Source organism: Gobius niger (genome assembly GCF_951799975.1).
Source record: "Gobius niger genome assembly, chromosome: 17".
Lineage (NCBI taxonomy): Eukaryota > Metazoa > Chordata > Actinopteri > Gobiiformes > Gobiidae > Gobius > Gobius niger.
This window is the reverse complement of record NC_136868.1, coordinates 22,243,222-22,262,866: the sequence shown is the minus strand read 5'-3', so window position 1 is coordinate 22,262,866 and position 19,645 is coordinate 22,243,222. Positions and strand designations below refer to the sequence as shown.

General features: G+C 41.2%; 3 protein-coding genes across 3 annotated transcripts; 2 read left to right on the top strand and 1 right to left on the bottom strand.

Annotated features, from left to right (window-relative positions):
- Positions 1-239: 239 nt before the first annotated feature.
- Positions 240-2,527, top strand: nppc (natriuretic peptide C). The gene is made up of 3 exons (XM_079575288.1): positions 240-443; positions 993-1,287; positions 2,111-2,527. The coding sequence occupies exons 1-2, from the start codon at positions 351-353 to the stop codon at positions 1,263-1,265; spliced, it is 366 nt and encodes a 121-aa protein (XP_079431414.1). The 5' UTR covers positions 240-350; the 3' UTR covers positions 1,266-1,287; positions 2,111-2,527.
- A 4,303-nt stretch (positions 2,528-6,830) lies between these two features.
- Positions 6,831-12,393, top strand: ncl (nucleolin; the record flags this gene model as incomplete). The annotated part of the gene is made up of 16 exons (XM_079574378.1): positions 6,831-6,848; positions 7,681-7,779; positions 7,867-7,972; positions 8,208-8,321; positions 8,848-9,084; positions 9,158-9,301; positions 9,383-9,460; positions 9,633-9,756; positions 9,860-9,996; positions 10,075-10,201; positions 10,289-10,425; positions 10,503-10,632; positions 10,898-11,043; positions 11,223-11,349; positions 11,422-11,699; positions 11,775-12,393. The coding sequence occupies 16 exons, from the start codon at positions 6,831-6,833 to the stop codon at positions 11,834-11,836; spliced, it is 2,064 nt and encodes a 687-aa protein (XP_079430504.1). The 3' UTR covers positions 11,837-12,393.
- Positions 12,394-16,024: 3,631 nt separating this feature from the next.
- On the bottom strand, positions 16,025-18,655 carry b3gnt7 (UDP-GlcNAc:betaGal beta-1,3-N-acetylglucosaminyltransferase 7). The gene is made up of 2 exons (XM_079574399.1): positions 18,476-18,655; positions 16,025-17,753 (listed from the first exon to the last, which is right to left on the bottom strand). Coding segments are annotated over exons 1-2 (1,218 nt in total). The 5' UTR covers positions 18,478-18,655; the 3' UTR covers positions 16,025-16,537.
- Between the last annotated feature and the right edge of the window lie 990 nt (positions 18,656-19,645).

The following is a 19,645-nucleotide window of genomic DNA, read 5'->3' as shown; positions in this document are numbered from 1 at the left end:
CCCTCGGTGGCCCAAATGATTTTTGATACACCTGTAGTTTCATGCGGACAGTCTCATCTAATTTTCGCAAAGGCTTTGTTCATTTAGTTGAGCGCGTGACACGATTAGAGGCAGTAGGCAGGTAGTGGGAAAGGGAGCTGGCGAGAAAGGAGGCACAACATTACGCAGGTTGTTATGACATCACCATGGGTTGGGTATAAAGCTGCGAACAAATTCTCAGAGTTAGAGAAGCACTTGAGGAGCCTGAGAGCGAGGGACGGACAACGGCATCCAAAGGTGAACACCTGATTGGCTGCTGCGCCCCACAGGAATCAACTTAACCAACTAAAAAAAACTCACGGGTCGTCAATATGAACTTATCCTACGTAGTAGTATGTGGACTTTTTGTCACCTTGCTTTCAGTGAAGATTGGAGCAAAACCTTTATCACAAGCGCAGCAAAAGGTAAGGAGCAATTTACACCGTTGGGATGCGCAACATAGCCTACTTTTGACTATGTTAACGATGCTTATCAGAACTAAAACATTTGGCAAATCAAAAGATCAGGTTGCACAGATTTTTTGTGTCGCGAAAGTCCTCAATTTATTTCACAAGACTCGTCAAAGTTTACACTAAAACGTAACTAGCCTATGCGTAAAATCACATTTACGCACAGCCTGCCAGCGTATATCGTTGTATATGTAGTCTACCGTTTCAGCAAATTTAGATGTTCCAACACAAACAAATGCATAATTATGAGGGCGCCGCTTGTTAATCGGCCATTGTAAGTTAAACATAGAGCATTTTTATACGCACCTGCCGTTTGATCCTGATGAAATTCATGGAGCGACTTCAGCCGATATAGCCGACTCAATGAGTAGGCTAGACGGTATTCAAAATGAAACACGCCATCTTTACGAATCGTCTTAATATGTTCATATTTGATTACTTATGTTGATATAGTTTTTTTCCTTTATTATAGCCCATCTTTGATCTTTTTATGAATGTTTGCAGTCTCTTCGGAGTTTGCTGGGTGAGGAGCTCGCGGACTTTCTGGAGTCAGAGGAGAGAGAGAGGCAATTGGAGGCTGTGCGCTCTCGGATACGGTTACTGCGTGATTTACGCGTGGACACCAGGGCCAGGGGGATGTGGGCTCGGCTTCTTAACGATCATCCTGTGCCCAGAAGACACAAATCGGGAAATAAAAAGGCTGGCTCTTCGTCGAGGAGCGGCTGCTTCGGACACAAGATGGATAGAATAGGAACCCTAAGTGGAATGGGATGCTAGGCACCAGAGCGTTGCTGTGAAGGTAAGACAACTGGCGCACAAGTATGATTGAAGTATGAATTTGAGTATGATTTGCCATACTCAAATTATGCTACAATACAAAAGTTTACTGTGTCTGTGGAACTGAACCGACAGGGGAGAGGAAAGGTGGCATGAGGTAAAAAGCCAGAAATACTGAAACATAAAAGAAAAAAGCTTTCCAGAAAAACTTGTAGTATGCTTTTATTTGTCTCACTGTTTCACAAACACTAAGATCCATTCATGAGTGTTTAGGACATGATCCATCTCTATTCTATGAAAGCAAAATGTTGTAACAGCGGTGGGTACAAAAAAGTAGAATATAACTTATCAGGCAAAAAAAAAAAACTCTATAATGCATTTTTGGCCAGAAAAAGTCTTCTTTATTGACATTGTTAAGAACAGTCCCATCTGGGAGCAGACAGGATGTATCAAGTTTAAGATTAAAAGCCAAAGTGTGATGAAGGAGGGACACACAAAAACAAAGCAGCATGCTGTGGCAGTGGGGGATCTTTCTGGGAAACCCACTTCTTTAACTAAAGACATTTAGAGGCAGAACAGCAAGGGGGCCGGCGTAATGAATGAAGGAGTGAGGAAGCTAAGGTGACGCATAATTAGTCCTGCAGCTCCAGGCTCCTGTGTGCATGCCTGTGTGTGGCTGCGGCACATTGTCAAGTCTTTAGTCCTAATACTGTGAGTCAGTGTTTTTCATCACAGCGCACTTCGTTACTGTCATGGTTCAGACAATATCATGCACACCTCACAATTCATACAACGTTTTAACTATTTGTTAATCTTTTTTAATGTTTTTCTTTTTTCCCCAACAGATTTGTGGACGATCGGTTTGGACAACTTGCTGTCTAGTTTGTTCTCGCCTGAGGAATTAAAAACAAAACTGAACGTGTGACTGAGCTCCAGTACAAAGCCTTCACAACCAGCATATACAAAGACTGAGATGACAATGCTCCTAAATACTGTGCATACATGCAGTATGCAGACACAACATTGACAACAAATCTTGACAGAGGTACAATGTACAAGATGGACGATGGTGTAAAAACGGCAAACCGCAAAGCTGTATATTGTTGCTGATGCTGCTGTACATTCATGTATTTCATCTCCTGCATAAATGTATTTATGTTTAAAAAAAACAACTATTTATATGTTTATAAAAGAGATATTTATAAATATGTTTATTTATGTAACATTTTGAAACAAACTGCAGGTCTATTCTGTTTGTGACTTTTTTTGTTTTCATATAGTTGTAAATGATCTAAAAAATATATATATAAAGATGACATTAAATGCGCACTAGATTCCCTCTGCCTCTTATGTCCATTTGATTATTATTTGACGATTATTGACCTTCATTGCCTTGAAGCATGCTCTTGTGCATAAAGCAACTTAAAACCTTAACCTTTTGTGGTAATGGTTTTAAAAAGCAGATCAACAATTTACACCCATCAAAACAAGAACATTACTAATAATACATTTGAAGTACATGTCACTGAAAAAGGTATTTATACATAAATATAATGCACATGTGAAAGGTAGATATTCAGAATACAGTACTCTGATTGGACAAAGTAACAGAGTATACGTTACAAAATACATTTTAATGCAAGTATTCAGTAGTCCATAATTTCAAAGTACCTAAACTCTGTCCATAAGCTGTTAGGACTCCTCTATCCATCTCCAGCCATTCCAAATTTGGCCTTTTGGGCTTTACCATTGAAAATTTGAAAAAAGGAGATGCCTATTTTGTCCTGTTGGGTATGTGGCACAGCACTCACATGCGGATTCAAGAGGGGTCTTGAATTGCCAGGAGGGCTCTCATAATACAACACTAGAGGGCAGAGTGGAGCTGATCTAAACACCTGTAGAGCATCCTCAGCTGCGACATCCATGTCTGTTGTGTTTGTGAAATTTAATTTAATTTCACTTCATGATTGTGTGACACTTAGTAGTGTGTGTCTTTCACATACAATTTAGATTATTATATATATATATATATATGTGTATGTTTATGGTCCATAGTATTGCAAAATGTCGAAAAGTTAAAGGGGGGGGGGGGGGGGGGGCATACTTATGCAAACCACTGTAATTATTATATTTATTGCCTTAATGTTCGGTGCAGCCCTGTGAGGCAACTCCTGTTGTGATATTGGGCTATCAAAACCATTGATTGATTGATTGATTGATTGATTGATTATTTTATTCTTCTTTGACTGCACATTTTTCCTGACCATTTGCACCCCCTAGTGTCCTTGAGAGCTGTTGTAACAAGGGAGTTTCATCTTATCTCATCTTGAAATATTCCATGTAAGGCTATGTGGCCTCATTGCATTTTTTTGCTGGCCCTAGGTCTGATTTAACCTGGCAAAGCCAGTTTGATATCACAGTGCAAATTTTGTTAGCACAGCAGTCTGGAAAGACTCTGGGTTAGATTGTTGGGGAAGGAGACAAACCGTTTGGCCGCTAATTGCTGCTGATTGGCTCTCGCGATTGTCATATTAGCCAAACTGCGCCTCACACCACAGCTAAACAACAAATGAATCGGCCTAAAGCAATTTAATGTTTTGTTTTTAAAAATGGTACTCGTGTTTGTAAGTATACATGGCAGCATCTTTTCTTTTTCTGTTCTTGTTGAGTTGTTAATTATTGAAAAATGTGCTTGTGTTGTCGGCAATGTAAAACCCATGTATTCATGGTAATACCGCCACGGGATTGGTCCGAAACAACATCGTATTCGAGTCAAAACATTGAAAATAGGACTCTTTCAAGATGTACTGTATTTTTGAGAGTTTGTGAAATCTCAAATCTCGCAGGAAATCATCTTGTTGCACAAGGTTACAGGCCCTGTACCCATTATGTAAAACAAAACATGGACATTGCATTGCTATTAGTAGCTGAAGCCTATAAAGAGGGGGGCGGAGTCCGGAAGATCCTTGCTGTACAAATGGACTCTCCATGGAAACTTTTTGCCTCTCTTTAAGTGATATTGAACACATGTTTTTCATTCTTACCCTACCTTTTTTTTCACTATTTTTATTCTTAATAGATGAGCTGGCTCCAAAACCCAGCCAAAGTGCTAGCATGAACAAGCTTCAATTAGCCCGCGCTGGAAGCCACTCTCACTGAGTTCATTGGAGTTCTACAGTCTATGTTGCCTTCATGTGGTAAGATAACCTTTGACCTTTCAACACAACAGAGAGCAGCAATATGTTTTTATGTCTCTTAGCTGATTATGTAGCAGACACTAAACATTTTGCTGTTTAGCTTCTCAATTTCAATATTGTCTTTTTTCTCCACACTTTTCGTCTTGTTAAAAAAAAGAGAAGACTTTTTGTGTTTTTTGGATCAAAGCAGATACAAAGTAGCAGTAGGTCAGCTGCTTGCAGACAACTGAATTTATTTGTTTATAGTTTGGTGTTTGTTTGTTTTTTATGTTTCACTACGACACAAAAGAACTTGAACACAATGCATTCGTAATTTCCACTTTACAACTAAAAGATCATCTTTACCAGAGCACATGCAAGCAGCATGCCTGAACCTCTTTATTGGTTTGTTTGTTTGTTTGTGTGTTTGTTTACAAACAATGAAAGAGGGCTTAAATGTTTAGTCACGGTCCAGCCTACTTTACAGAGATGATGCTTTCAGGATAACTGTCACAGAAATGCTAACAAAATCTAGCTTGCAAGTTCATTAAATTGATCAAATGCTTTTTAATGTAATCTTGAGAAACAAAACCCTGTTAATAAGAGATTGGATTTTTTTTATGACTGATCTGCAAATTGGCCTTTAGCCAGGGCAACACTGCCACAGTGTGGCGTTAAAACGTATCTAAACCATATGTTCTCGATTAAATGTTCCCACTCAGACCCCGGACAAATCTAAAAGTGTGCAATGCATGATGAAAAAAAAACATGGTCAAAAAGAAAACACGTGGCCATTGCAGAGGGTGCCAGTAATCTACACACACGAGTGATAGCGTATAATCGTGTGCTCATATTGATACTAGGCTACTACTTCTACTTCTACTTCTACTACTACTACTACTAGGCTACTACTACGACTAGACTACTAGGCCTACTACTACTACTACTACTACTACTACTACTACTACTACTACTACTAACTTAACCTATTAAACTACTTTAAATGACATTTCTCTCCTCCTTGATTGTGGAGCGGGGGGAGGGGGAAGAGGAGTGGGAGGGAGCTCAGGGAGTTCAACTTCCCAATGGCCTACTGTATGAAACTGTTCTTCAGTCGACTGGGGCTGGCCCCTAGATTCCGCAGTCTCCTCCTTGAAGGCATTACCTTGAAGAGATTGTGTGATGGGTGCGAAGGGTCCATGGTGATTCTGAAGGCTTTTCGGGTGAGACTGGTGGAGTAGGCTAGGCAACATCTCATGGAGGGGACAGGGGCTCTCACTATGCGCTGGAGGCAGTGACAGAGCTGGTCGGGATGCTCTTGTCCCGTTGTAGAAGTTGCACATGACGGAAGTTGCGACTCTGGCTCTTCTTAACTTGCAGAGAACGTAGAGACGCTGATGACTTTTCTTGACCAGTGATGTAGTGTGCATGGTCCAGGAGAGCTTCCCTGTGATGTGCACACCCATTAGTGCTGGTCACCCTCCCCACTGCAGCACGTTGATTGTTAGAGGAGCATGCTGGACCCACGTTCTTCGAAAGTCCACAACAATCTATTTTGTCTCCAAGGAGGGAAGTTGCGCGTCTTCAAATATTCCGAGTGCTAAAGCCCACAATTTGTTTCTAAAATCTATGTTGTCTTCTTCACGTTTAGAGAGAGATTGTTCTGTGAGCACCACATGGCCAGACCTCACTCCTGTAGTTTGACTCGTCTCTGTTGCTGATGAGACCCACCACTGTTGTGTCGTCTGCAAACTTGATGTTTGAGCTGTACTTTGGACAGGAGGGGGCTCAGCACACAGCAGCGGGGAGCCCCCGTGTTCCGCGTGATGGTTCTCGAGGACTTGCCGCCGACGCGTACAGCCTGTGGTCTCCCCGTCAGAAAGTCCCGCAGCCAGATGCACAGTGACGTGGAGCAGTTTGTATATTTGCTGCTGTGGGACTATAGTGTTGAGCTAAAATCTAAAAACAGAATTATTTGCTCCACTCAGTTATACACATTTGCAATAATCCCCGTGAAGGTTTGTGGCATGTCGTGGCCACGACATGCCACAAACCTTCACCACCGGTGGTGGTGGTGGTGGTGGTAGTAGTAGTAGTACTAGTAATAGTAGTACCGTTCATACCATGTCGCAAACTTTGGCTACAATCATAGATGTAAAATCTACCCACAGCACGATGTAAACCAAACACATCGCTGCGATGGCTGGTGGGCGGGGCATGTGGGAGGGCGCTGTGAACGCGCAGAGGAAGAGAAGCAGCGCTCTCGCTCTATCTGTCTTTTCTGTCCAATGTCTCACTGAGCAGGCTGACCCACGTGCATGCTCTAGTACCTACATTACTTCCCTCTTTTCATTCAGCAACGTGTGTTTCTTTGAAACACATCGACATCATGGTGAAGCTCGCGAAGGTAAGATCAGTTTTTATCTTGAAATATTGTGATAAAAATGTCTTGTTTAATAGAGAAAACAGTGTGTACATTTGGGGCCCTGTCGTGCTACATGTGCGCAACACACGTTACGGTAGACTAAACGTGAAGACAATAGCAAATTCATGTTATGGTCATTCTGCTCCCAGGTGGTCATGTAATGAGAAGAGACACGCAGAAATCCGTTTAAATGAATAGTTGGCTTTCTGTTTGCAGCAGCCATGTTTGGGCTGTCGTCGTGCAGGGTGCAGGCCTACGAACTGCTCAAAATGGCACACATGCGCGTTCGCGATTTCATCGAGTGAAACGACGGGCTTTTATTTTGAGTCTCTCCTGCAGCGGCTTTAAGATTGACCAAACAGCACTTTGCCCAGCCGTGCTATATCTGTGTCCTCATGTTTTCCAAGACTAACATGTGGCTACGCCATGCATTGTTAGCATTAGCAAACAACATGCAGGCTAATGTGGGCATAGTTAGACCGACATGGCGTTTTTGTGTGTAACCTATTGCTAGGCGAAGTTGCCACTTTTTTATTTTTTCAACAAACGTTATCGCGAAGAGTCGACGGTAGTTTTGTATTGGAATAGTGAATCTCCGGTCATGTGCGCACGCTGCTGATAAGCCACATGCTAACAGCCCGACCTCTTGAGCCCCCACGTGGGTTTTGCGTGTTCATTGACACACGAGGTGGGCACTACATGACTGCGTAGTATTTTTGATAGGATTCTACAAAAAGTGCCCCCAGTAGTTTAGCGGATACTTTGTAACAATTAAAGTTACAATTGTTTTTTTTATATTTTTGGACACTTTCAGGCAGCAAATAAAGTTTCTCAGAAGAAGAAAGCACCTCCACCGCCCAAGGAAGTGGAGGATGAGTCCAGTGAGGAGGACAGCAGTGAAGAGGAAGAGCAGGTACTGTGTGTTTTGTCATAAATGTTATTTTATTTTTATTTTATTTTTTTCAGTTCAGAGTGATTTATTCTGATGTGTACATTTCAGGCTCCCCCACCTAAGGTGAAAAAGGCCACACCGGCCAAGGCTGTGCCAGTCAAGAATGGTGCTGCTAAAAAAGCAGAAAGCAGTGATGACGAAGATGAGGAGTCCGGTATGTCAGAATATTTCTCTGCATTTTGTGTATTTGATATTTGTCCTACCTAAAAGTATTTAACTCTCGACTACATTTGTGAATGATAAAAACTTTAAAGGTCACACACATTTTACCAAATGTAAAGCATAACATGCACAATTCATCTACAGATTAGCATTTCTTTTCTGTTTTTATGCTTATTTGAGGTTTGTCATCGTTCACAACTAATTTTGTTAAATGCCTGATCCTGCAGATTCTGAAGAGGAAGCTCCCCCACCACCCAAAGCTAAGAAGGCAAAAGCTGCTCCGGCTAAGGTAGCCCCAAAGAAGGAGTCGTCAGATGAGGAGGACGATGATGACGATGATGGTAAGGATCTTGTGGACTGGTGTACAACACGAAGAATTGTATTCATATAGGTGCACCCTCCATTTCTTGGCATGCATGCAGTTGTACTGTACTCATGTGTGTAATGTACGGAGGAAAATGAAATGCAGTGCTATGTCTTCGGTGCTGGTGTGTTTCAATGTCTGCCAGTTCTATCCTCAATCGCTGCAACATTTTTATTTACATATTTTAATTTAAGGCTAACGGTTAACATTCCTTAAACGGGGTTTTGCTTTTTATTTGGGTTGGCGATAATATGGGATTACAAAGATTTGAGAGGGGTCTAAAATGTCTTGACTGATTTGCAATGTTTTTGCAAAGCATAATCTGGAATATTAAAGAGATGGATTTTCCATTTTTCCATATATTTTATCCATGGGTTGTTTTATATTCATTTGAAAAAGATTTTAACATACAAAATGCATCAAGGTATGTTAAAAAGAGAAATTATTGTAAAATGGTATGTTGGTACCCCTTAAATATGTAATGTTGTTCTTTGGTATTGTAGATGAAGAAGAGGCTCCACCACCACCAAAGAAGGGAGCTGCTAAACCTGCCAAGCCCGCAGTAAAGGCCTCAGCGAAGGCCCCTGCAGCTGCAGAATCATCCGACGACGATGATGATGACGAAGATGATTCGGAAGAAGAGGCACCACCGGTTAAAAAGGTGGCTAAAGCTGCAGCAAAACCTGCAGCCAAATCAAAGGCTCCAGCCCCCAAAGAGGAGTCATCTGAAGAGGAGGATGGTGAGAACTTTTTCAGGCTTGCGTAAGCATTTGCTTTAGTTCAAGCAATCAGCTTTAACATTTTTCTTTTCAGACTCTGAAGAAGAAATGGACACAACTCCAGCTCCTGCCAAAGGTAAAAAGGCAGGCATGGTGAAGGCCAAAGAGGAGTCTGAAGATGACGAGGAGGAGGAGGAGGATGATGACGATGATGAAGATGACGACGATGAGGAAGATGGTACTATAATTGCCCAAGTAGCTTTTCAGTTAAGAGGTACTTTAAAGGTTGATTGTGAAACTAAATGAACCATGTTTTCAGCCCCAGTAACTCCTGGAAAGAGGAAGGCAGAGGCCAAAAAGGAAACTCCACCTGCGAAGAAGGCAAAGACAGAAGAAGGTATCTATACCCTTCAATCCTATTTTATGTTCAAGTGTTTAATAATGATGATCACAAGGGACTTAATACTGATATTATGATGTTACCTTATCATTTCTGAATTTTGTAATGTTACCAAATCTTCCAAAGATTATCAGAATATGTCTTAAACATTTTGCCCTGTGCCCCTCAGGATTTTGTCTGTTTGTTGGCAATTTAAATCCAAGTAAAGACTTTGATGAACTTAAAGCAGCTCTGAAGACATTTTTTGGTAAAAACGACCTGGAGGTTATTGAGGTGCGATTAGGGGCATCCAAGTAAGTGTTCTATTAACAATGCTATTGATATGTCTTTCATTAGTTATCAAACTTATGTCGTGGTTCCATGTACATTTTACAAATTTCCCTACTCCTTTGCTAGGAGGTTTGGTTACGTAGAGTTCTCCTCTGAAGAGGACTTGCAGAAGGGACTGGAGCTCAACGGCAAAAAGTTTATGGGTCAGGAACTGAAGCTTGATAGAGCCCGTAGTAAAGAGAACTCACAGGAGGGAAGGAAAGGTAAGAGCTCTGTTCGAATGTCCAATGGAGAAGGGCCATGTAGGCCAACTATATACTGACTATTAACATTGTTTACAGAGAGGGACTCCCGCACTTTATTTGTGAAGAATCTTTCCTTCTCTGTCACGGTTGATGATCTGAAGGCAATTTTTGAAGATGCTGTGGATATTCGGTTACCCCCTGGTCAAAACGGTTCAAACAGAGGGTAGGACAAATGCATAACATTGATTTTTATTTCATTTTTTTTCTAAATTGTATAGGACACGAGCATTTACTCTTGTCTTTTTGACAGCATTGCATACATCGAATTCAAAACGGAGACTGAAGCAGAGAAAATGCTAGAGGAAACTCAGGGAACAGATCTACATGGAAGGGCCATCATGGTTGATTATGTCGGTGACAAAAGCCAGAAAGGAGGTAGAATGGGAGGTAAGTGGTAATAATTGGGTGCTTTATAGAATAGATCGGTTAGACATTACGGTTTTTAATTTTTTTTTCCCCAATAGGAGCGCCAACAGCCTCTAAGACTTTGGTGGTAAATAATCTGGCCTTCAGTGCCACAGAGGAAATATTACAATCAACATTTGAAAAAGCAGTTTCCATAAGAATTCCACAAAATAATGGAAGGTCTAAAGGGTAAGATGTCCTTTAAGTATTTTTTTCTATCAGATCGAATTAATTTGTGTATGTATACCTTCTCATGAGCTCCTCTTAATCTTTCCAATGATTCTGTATGGATTCGCACGAGAAGAACAGTCAATGCACAGTTAAACGGGTCCATTCTGATGTCAATGCGAATGCGATCTATGTCTGTTGTGCTACAAGAAGCAAATATGATCAAAGCTGAAGTGTTCTGTTGTGAACAAGATGTATTTAAACCAATTATTTTTTTCCCCCTCAGATTTGCATTTATTGAGTTTGAAAGCACAGATGACGCGAAGGATGCACTTGAGAATCTGAACAGCACAGAGATCGAGGGTCGGTCGGTCAGACTGGAGTACAGCCAGAACGCTGGAAATCGAAGCGATGGGGGCAGAGGGAATTCCGGTAGGTGTCAATGTTGCAACAGCGCTGCATGATAATTGTATTGCCAGATCTGATGACGATCCGACTTCTGATTCATAACTGAAGAATTCAAAGATAGTCAAGTACTGATCTGGTTGAGCATGGTGGTTAACAAATAACAATGCATTTTCACTTAACAATTTTCTTCCCCCCGCCTGTAGGTCCAACCAAGACTTTGTTTGTAAAAGGGCTTTCTGAGGACACGACAGATCAGACACTTAAGGAGTCATTTGAAGGCGCTGTTGGAGCCAGGATAGTGACAGACCGTGAAACGGGGGCTTCAAAAGGGTAGGTTCATACACTCTTACAAGTACAATGTCCTGCCAAGACTGCAATTGACTGAGTATTTTTGTTCCATAGTTTCGGTTTTGTGGACTTTGACAACGAGGGCGACTGCAAGGCAGCGAAAGAGGCCATGGACGATGGAGAGATTGATGGCAGCAAAGTGACCCTGGATTACGCCAAACCAAAGGGTGAGGGTGGATTTCGTGGGGGTCGAGGAGGCGGTCGTGGTGGAGGAAGAGGAGGATTCGGAGGATTTGGGGGTCGTGGCGGCGGCGGCAGGGGAGGTAGAGGTGGTTTCGGCGGACGTGGTGGTGGACGTGGTGGACGAGGAGGCTTTGGAGGAGGCTTTGGAGGTAAATGTAACCCTTGAAAAAAAAAAACACTTATCTACCTATGATATTGTAATTCTAAATGGCTTTTTTTTTCAGGAGGAAGAGGTGGTGGAGGATTTGCTAAGCCACAGGGGAAGAAGATCAAGTTTGATGACTAAATCCTTTAGTCTTTTTACTTTATTGAATGGACTCTGGTTTCGTTGTTTTCAGAGCTTATGGACATTCCAGAAGTGTCAATGTTATTTAACTTTAAATGGGCATTTTATGCCTATCTTGTACCCCACTTCACCATCCTGCCCTCTGTGTTGTACTCTATTTTGAGTACTGAATGTTCCAATGAACTCGTTCACTCTCCAGAGGAGGAAAATGCAAGTCTGGCTGAATGGTTTGCCGTGAACATGTTTGTTTTTTTGTTTTTTTTTCTGTCCAATTCATGTAAAAAAAAAAATTATTTTACCTTTTGTAAAAATGATACTCTTGTAACAGTTTTGTTCTTATTGTCTTTAGTTTGCTTTAGTTGCCAAGTTTCACTTGTACTGTGTAAAGCATATTTTGATAATTATTTGATGCGGTGTGCTAAGTGAGTAATGTTCTTTGCGCTATTCTATCTAAAAGATGGAATGCGATCAGTGTAAGTCGGGATGAATCCTTACCACAAAATATTTGTAGTGCATTGACTAATTATTCTTAATGAAAATAAACCAATAGGTGGTGACTTTTTTTTATATGTCACTTATTTTTTTGACTTAAGAGTCTTGGGAAATGATGCTTAAAGGTGTGCAAGGCCTAAAGGGGAGAAATGAAAATCTGGCTATTACGCAGTAAGAATGAGTGCATGCCACCACCACACGGTGGCAGCATGGTAATCGAACAGCTCAACCAAGTTCGTCCGTTATCTCACCAGTAATGAAGGCATTGATGGCGTGGTCAGTGCATGGGACCGTACTGGAAAGCTGTAGGTATACTTAATTAATCCCCGTAGAGAAATTCGTTCTCTGCATCTGACCCATCAATGCCCCGGGGCAGCCTGTAGTAGCAGTAAGCAGCCAGCATGGGCCGGCGCTCGGGACTCATCTCCAGATGTGGAGCCAGGCTGAAGGGGAGGATTCACCTATTGTATTTAAGGACCTCCTAAATCCTTCCACTTGGAGAGGCAACATGAATGAAACAAAACATTGATTTGTTCAAATACTTAAATTACTTTCTACCACTGCAAATGCAACCTTCCAAACCGCAAATCTAAGGAAACAGCCATGTTTGGACATTAGTACTGTAAAACATGGTTAGTACAGTACTATCTCTGTTTAGCGACTGGTGCAAATGGGACTAATGTTAAACGCAGGAATACTTCTCATCTCTTCACAATGGATCTTTGTGACGGACCTGGTGTCCTGTAGCACACGATGTCCTAAGTCACATTGCATTTGCCCATAATAGATATAAAATTGTCACTTGTTTCCTCAATGGACATGCATTGCACAAGGATTTTCAACTTCTATTACAAAAATCCAGTCTAAAGGCAAGGACCTTCATTGCAAAAAATGTGATGTGACAGCCTGTAATATTTAAGGTTCTCTGAACTTTGGCCCTATTGTTTACCCATGAGTCAAATGTGTTGTTTTGAACTTTGTAGATTTGTGTTAATTTCAGTTAAATGACCAATCTTTTAAAGTCATGGAATTCTCTTTTTACTTTGAGCCCTACCACATTCCCATGTTCGGCCGTGCCAGCAATGGTCCTTAGATTCCTTTGAAGAAAATAGAGGGTTAGTGTGAAAGCCTGCAGCCCCTTCTACCAACCCATTGACCACATTGACATCAAAAGCTACCCCCAATTAGTGTCAACAAATACTCAGTTGCCTATCCACCGGCAAGTTAAAATGCTGGGTGGTAAGTGCCCCCTCGCTCGAGTGGGACATTTGCACTGCATTTCAATGTAGGTTAGTCCTGGTCTTCCCGGGTGCTTAGCTCTTTCCTTTCTTGGCATACCAGTTGTTGTTTATGATCTTTTTTTTTTTATAGTAACTAGGATAGCTACAGCGCTATCCTTCAAATAAGCCGACACCCCACAGTCTAAAAACTCCATTCAAAAATGTTATTGTCAATTCATTGATTTGAATCCAAAAACAGCTGAATGAAAAATACATTGACAGAGCAGCCACCATTGACCCTGGGCGACAGGGTGTGAATCTCAGTTATCCAAGCAGAGCTCAGAATAGAGTTGCTGCTCGTTCACGTTGAGACGAACCAGCTGAGGTGCTTGGGCATCTGTTTCAAAACACATGCTGGAGGGATCATGTACTGGTGGGCAGAAGCTGGATGGATCAATTGTTATCATAAACAACTTAAAGTGACAATGCTAGAAGGCTCCATGTTCTATCCCCCAGACAGGGCCCATTCTGTGTGGAGTCTGCATGTTCTCTCTGTGTCTTTGTAGGTTTCTTTCCCCCACCACTAACTGCATGTACATGTACATGCCATAATGAATGATGTCTGTGTGTCCGTGACTGAATGGTGGTGTCTGGAGGGTCCGTTGGCCCTGTTGTGCGTAGCTGCGCTCCTGTCGGTCTGCCCCAGAAAGCCGTAGCTTACCACCACTGGATATGGAATGAATGTAAATTGTCCCATATAAAGTGTTTCGTGACCCTGCCTGCAAAAGGCTATACAAATAAATCCTTTCACTCCAAAAGTTGTTTTAAATTAAAGAAGAATCTTAAAAATCTTAACAGGATTGCATGTGCCACTACCAGTCCCAGCATGAACTGTGATAAACACTGATTGTAATGTAGAAAATGTAGAAACTATAGATTGTATAGACAGGTAGTCAGGTTCAAGCAGTTAAATTAAGCCGTGCCCAGTTTATGTGAATATCCCAAAGCTTTTCCTTAAAACATTTTCACTCATAACAGTATAGTATTGATTGGTTTCTGAATATTTCGGTTTGAGGTGTCTCCTTTCTCCATCATTTTATCATACAAATTTATAAAGCTGTGGACTAATGCTTGGGTCGTTTTACGCACCATTTGTACTTTGTTGTAAGGGAGAATGCTTCATACAGAACTAAACACCTCCTCAGTCATGCCCCTATGTTTTAGAGTACACCTCAGGGAACACAAAACACAGACTATCCAGTTTCTCAGAGCCTTTTTTTCTCCTATGAAATAGAGAAGAACAACAGAAAAGCATTTCTTTTGTATTGAGATGCCTCTTTGTTTTCTTGAGACTACTTAAAGGGCTAAACAATATCTCCACTGTTAGTTGGCTCAATCTGCCCCATCTCTGGTGTGCTAAAAGATGCACATGACTAATACATGTCGAACATAGTGTGAAATACCACACTGGTAACCAACATGCACCAATGAGTTATGGAAATTAATATATGTCTATAACAAAATGTAAACAAATTGGCAAAGACAAACCAATCCTTGTGTTATATTACTTACTAAAATAAAGAGTCAGGAATCAAGTTTAGTTGCAACTTTTTTTTGTCTCAGTTTTACTGCCATCTGCATTATGGCACATACATGTCTCCCAACTCTGGAGTAAGTGATACCCGTCTAAACATTTTGCTATTGTTGTTTGACCTAAAACCGAATTTCACATTGATGCACAAAGAAGATAAGGCCACGCACACTGAGCAGATCGAGGACGCGTTACTATTGTAAACACTATATCACAGGCTAACGGTTAATTTATAAAGGCATTTATTTACAAATATTTACATTTTTACATATACTGATTTAGACATAATCACCATTTAACACCATTCTAACAAAATCATTAAACTTTATTGGAACAAATACTATGATCTTATTCTATATTGGCCACTTAAATAATCTCGTACCAGCAATCGACAGAGTTTCACAGTGTTAATGGTAAACCCACAACCAAATACATGTCAAGTATTTCAGCACATTCACATACATATAGCTTCAGACAGAAAACACAAAAAGGCAGTTTATCTGTCCAATTCAAATTAAATTAACAAGTGCAAGAAAAGTATATAAAAAAAGTCACCTTTGATGCAGTTGGTCAGTGTCCCAAACGCTTAAAATATTGAAGTTTTAACCACTTTATTGAGGTAGACTGTTCCGTATCTTATCAGTGTGACACTTTGTGCAGCCTCAAACAGCCCAAAAGGCACAAGTGTGTTTCTAATATAATATGTAACACACACATATGCTTTCTTGTACCACTTGTCCATAGTATCAGTAAGGGGTGCACGATATGAGAAAAAAATATATATTATTGCAATATTTTCTCAATACTTCTCGTTAAATCTAAATGGGGGCAATTTAAGAAAATCATGACAACAGCTTAAATTTAAGTTACTTTTAAACTTCAGATGAATGACCTTAGTGGTTTTGTGGAGTATTGTGGCCTTTCGCAATGGGGATATTGACTCATCTAATATTGCTACAGTAATTTGGCGATTTACTGTGCAGCCCTAGGGTGAATTATTATCCTGGATTCACATTGTTGGGTTCATATTGATTGGTTTCTTTAACTGCGGGTGTACATTAGTTTGTCAAATTACAAAAAAAGACATACAACTTATAAAGTATGTTGAGAATTTGTAAATTAAGATTCCGGATGCAACAGGGTGGAGACTTATAAAAAAAACAACAACCTTGGCATTAACCCAGAATGTCCAGTGTCACGCAACTGAATAAGCAGCACTTGCAAAATGTTCTCCTTACTCATCTATCTAAATCAGATTTTTGTTTAAGAGTCCTTCAATTCCCCCAAAGTCATTTACTTTTATGGAAGCCCCTTAAAACGGTCCACTTAGACAACAGTTTTAAATATGCACGTTCAAAAGGGAGCGGTTCCATTTTAAGTCCCAATGTTCTCTTAAAGCTATAGTATGTGTGCTTTCTGGGAGCACACCAGATGACTATTGACCAGATTCCACATGCGGATGAGGTCCGTCGGTAGCAGCTTGTGCACGACAATCATGCTTTTAAACAAACAAGGTTCTCTGTTCAACTTGCTGCTCTTGTTTTTCACCAAGCCAAACGTCTTAAAGGCACTGTGCTTGATGGGGGATACCTTAAGCACCTCCAGGCACATGCCTAGGAACACGTCATCGATGGGATAGAGCTCCAAGGTATCTGCCGCAACATGAAGCTTCTTCACTAGGGGCCCATCCATCAGAAACCCCCCACCTCCTGCATACGGAGGGTAGTAGGTCTTGTTGTACAACGCATGGGGGATGTAGTATTTGTTCTCCTTTTTGCGGATGGGCTTGGCTTTGAAAATGACGTCTCCCACAAAAAGGTCTTTCACCTGGCTGCTCATTTCGAGATACTCAAATATATTCTGAACGCTCACGAATACGTCGTCATCCCCTTTGAAAACGTAGCGGACATTCGGGCAGTACATGTGAAACCATTTAAGGAAGTGTGTTTCTTTCAGGGTCAGGTTGAAGAAACTATCCAGGAAGTCCCACTGGAGGATGTCCCCATAGATGTAGTCCTCATACTCCAGTAGCTTCTGATGGTTGGCCTTCTCCACCTCATTAGAAGGTTTACCAAGAAGGAAAAGCATTTTTATCCGCTTGCCATCCACCACCTGTTCCTTACCCCACGTTTTACGGATCACTTCCCTGCGGTCATGCTGCGTTGCAACAGATTTGATAACCATGAGCAGATAGATGTCCCCTGAGCACTTTTCTGGATGGTTGAGGGTCATTGGAAAGTAGCGACAGTGGCGGTACTGCAAAAACTGCTTGAAGTTCGCCTCAAGCCCCTTGAACCACTCTTGGCGAGACAGGTTCAGGTTGGCGCTGCAATTGGTGCTGGTGATATCCCAGGTGGTCAGCCCATTGTTGTGGTTGATTTTGGGACTCTCAGTGGTGGAGGGGAGGGGTTTGCTTGATTTCCAGAATGATTTCCCACCATAGTCCGGTTTGTCCTCGTAGTCGGTCGGTGGGTGCATGCGAGCCTGCCTCTCCAGTTCAAAGGGAGCACCCATGTTGCTGGTCCCACGCTGGACAACAGTCAGCGCCAGCAGAGCCAAGAGGAACATGAGGCTCATCCTCTTGTACACCCTCCAGCGATCCCGGTTGTTAACCCTACGGGGCAATAAACACCAATAATTAGTCTGACATAAATAAAAGATTTCATACACCTGACATGTTGATCAAACAATTGCGTGTAGCCTTAGGGAATACGTTTTAATTAACGCCGTATGGAAAAGATAAGAAATAATTACTCTTTGACGAGCTGAAATCTATTCATCAACTGATTTATTCACAACAGTTGAAGTTTTTCATTCAACAAAGCCCTGAGGCAGAGTATTATCAGGAGACGTGATACGGAGATATGCGTCTTTAATGCGTAAATCTTGTGCGTAAAATGTGAAACAATTGCGAAACAATTTCCGATCACGTGTGTGTGAATCCGCGCAATCACGATTTTTTATTTTACAAACTTTTTTTTGAGTCACGTAAGCCCCTCAGTTTCCATCATATCATGCCGGGGCTCGTCCCTCCGCGACCCCGTGGGGCACTCCCATGTTAGCTCTCATTCTACCACAAGACAGCGAGTTTTACCCCATGGTTTTTACCCTAATTGTGAAGTGGGGCTCAGTCAACAGTGCTTGAAAACAGTCACTCTGAGAGCACTCCAAATTCTAACACAATTTCTTCCCTGTACATAACGGATTTTCTTCAAATTGGCGATCACAAATGTATATTATCATATGCGTAAAATGAGACCAAGGCGCATACTACATTTCTACGACTAGCTGCATGTCAATAGCAAGCCTCTTTAGTGTTAAAAAGTAGCTACTTACATTTTGACTTCTGTAAAGTGCGTTTGGGAAAGCTTCCAACAGAAAGTAAAGTGCCAACTCCAATAAAAAAAAGATGATGCGCAAATGTCTGTCGTAAAATATGTGTTATCGATTGCGCAAAGAGTGTTTCATTGAAAAATGACACAGGACCCTGCCGTTTACAAGCGTTGGGAGCTGTTGAGTAGTTCTGCTGACACAATCCGCGGTGCATGTCCCCTTTATAAAGCCGCGAGGGCTCATACGTAACTACACCACGTAGAGGGGACGTGAAGGGAGATTGGCGCGCGTCCTGTACCACCCGCACCGCCGTGTCCATGGCAGCAGCGCCACTATTATTGACAGTGTATGGATCACCTGGATTTGACAGTATCCTTGTATGACTAAGACAAAGCTAAGTCTCTTGTTTACTTCAGTATGGTTAGCATGATGAATGACATGTGGAAGGGTTGCGCAGGTTCGTTGTGGAAACAGATGGAATCTCATTTCGTAATAGTTTCAAGTCAGCGCGTCAAACCAAACATTTAAACACAATATGATCAAGACTTTTTGTGCAAACAATCTCATATCATGTAATGACATTCATTAAGTCAAATTCTATTTACAAAGTCAGAGACTTTGAATTCTGCTCCAACCTCAAATCCATTCACATAGTCTGTTGCTGAATATGTTACACACGTTTTGAGTCACTTTACCATTTCATTAAGTTAATGAAGTTGTGATGACGACAGCCTATATCCAGAAGTGTATCTGAAAAGTGATTAATTATTAAGTTTTCTTTGAGAATTAAAGTAAGATTAAACTGACAGCAGTAGTTTAAAGTATGTTTTGTTGACTAAATTCTGCCTACAGCCTGAACTCATTCGAACAGGCCTAATAATTACAAAAATAAAAAGTTTTTGCTGAAAATCTAACTTAAGTTTTGAGTTTCAGATAAGTTGTGATGAAAACAAAGTGATGTGATAATATCCACACAAGTATCCTGTAGCCCTTTCATTGCGAGTATCATGGATTAAAAATATTATCAATCAGTCAAAGTAAGGGAGGCGTGATATTATGAAAGTGTAATAGAAAACTTGCAGAAGCAAATTTTATTATTCTCACTTGTTTTCGTTTTGTAAATAGTGTACAACTTTCGGCATATTCTGGATTATAACAACATAGCGATGTCTT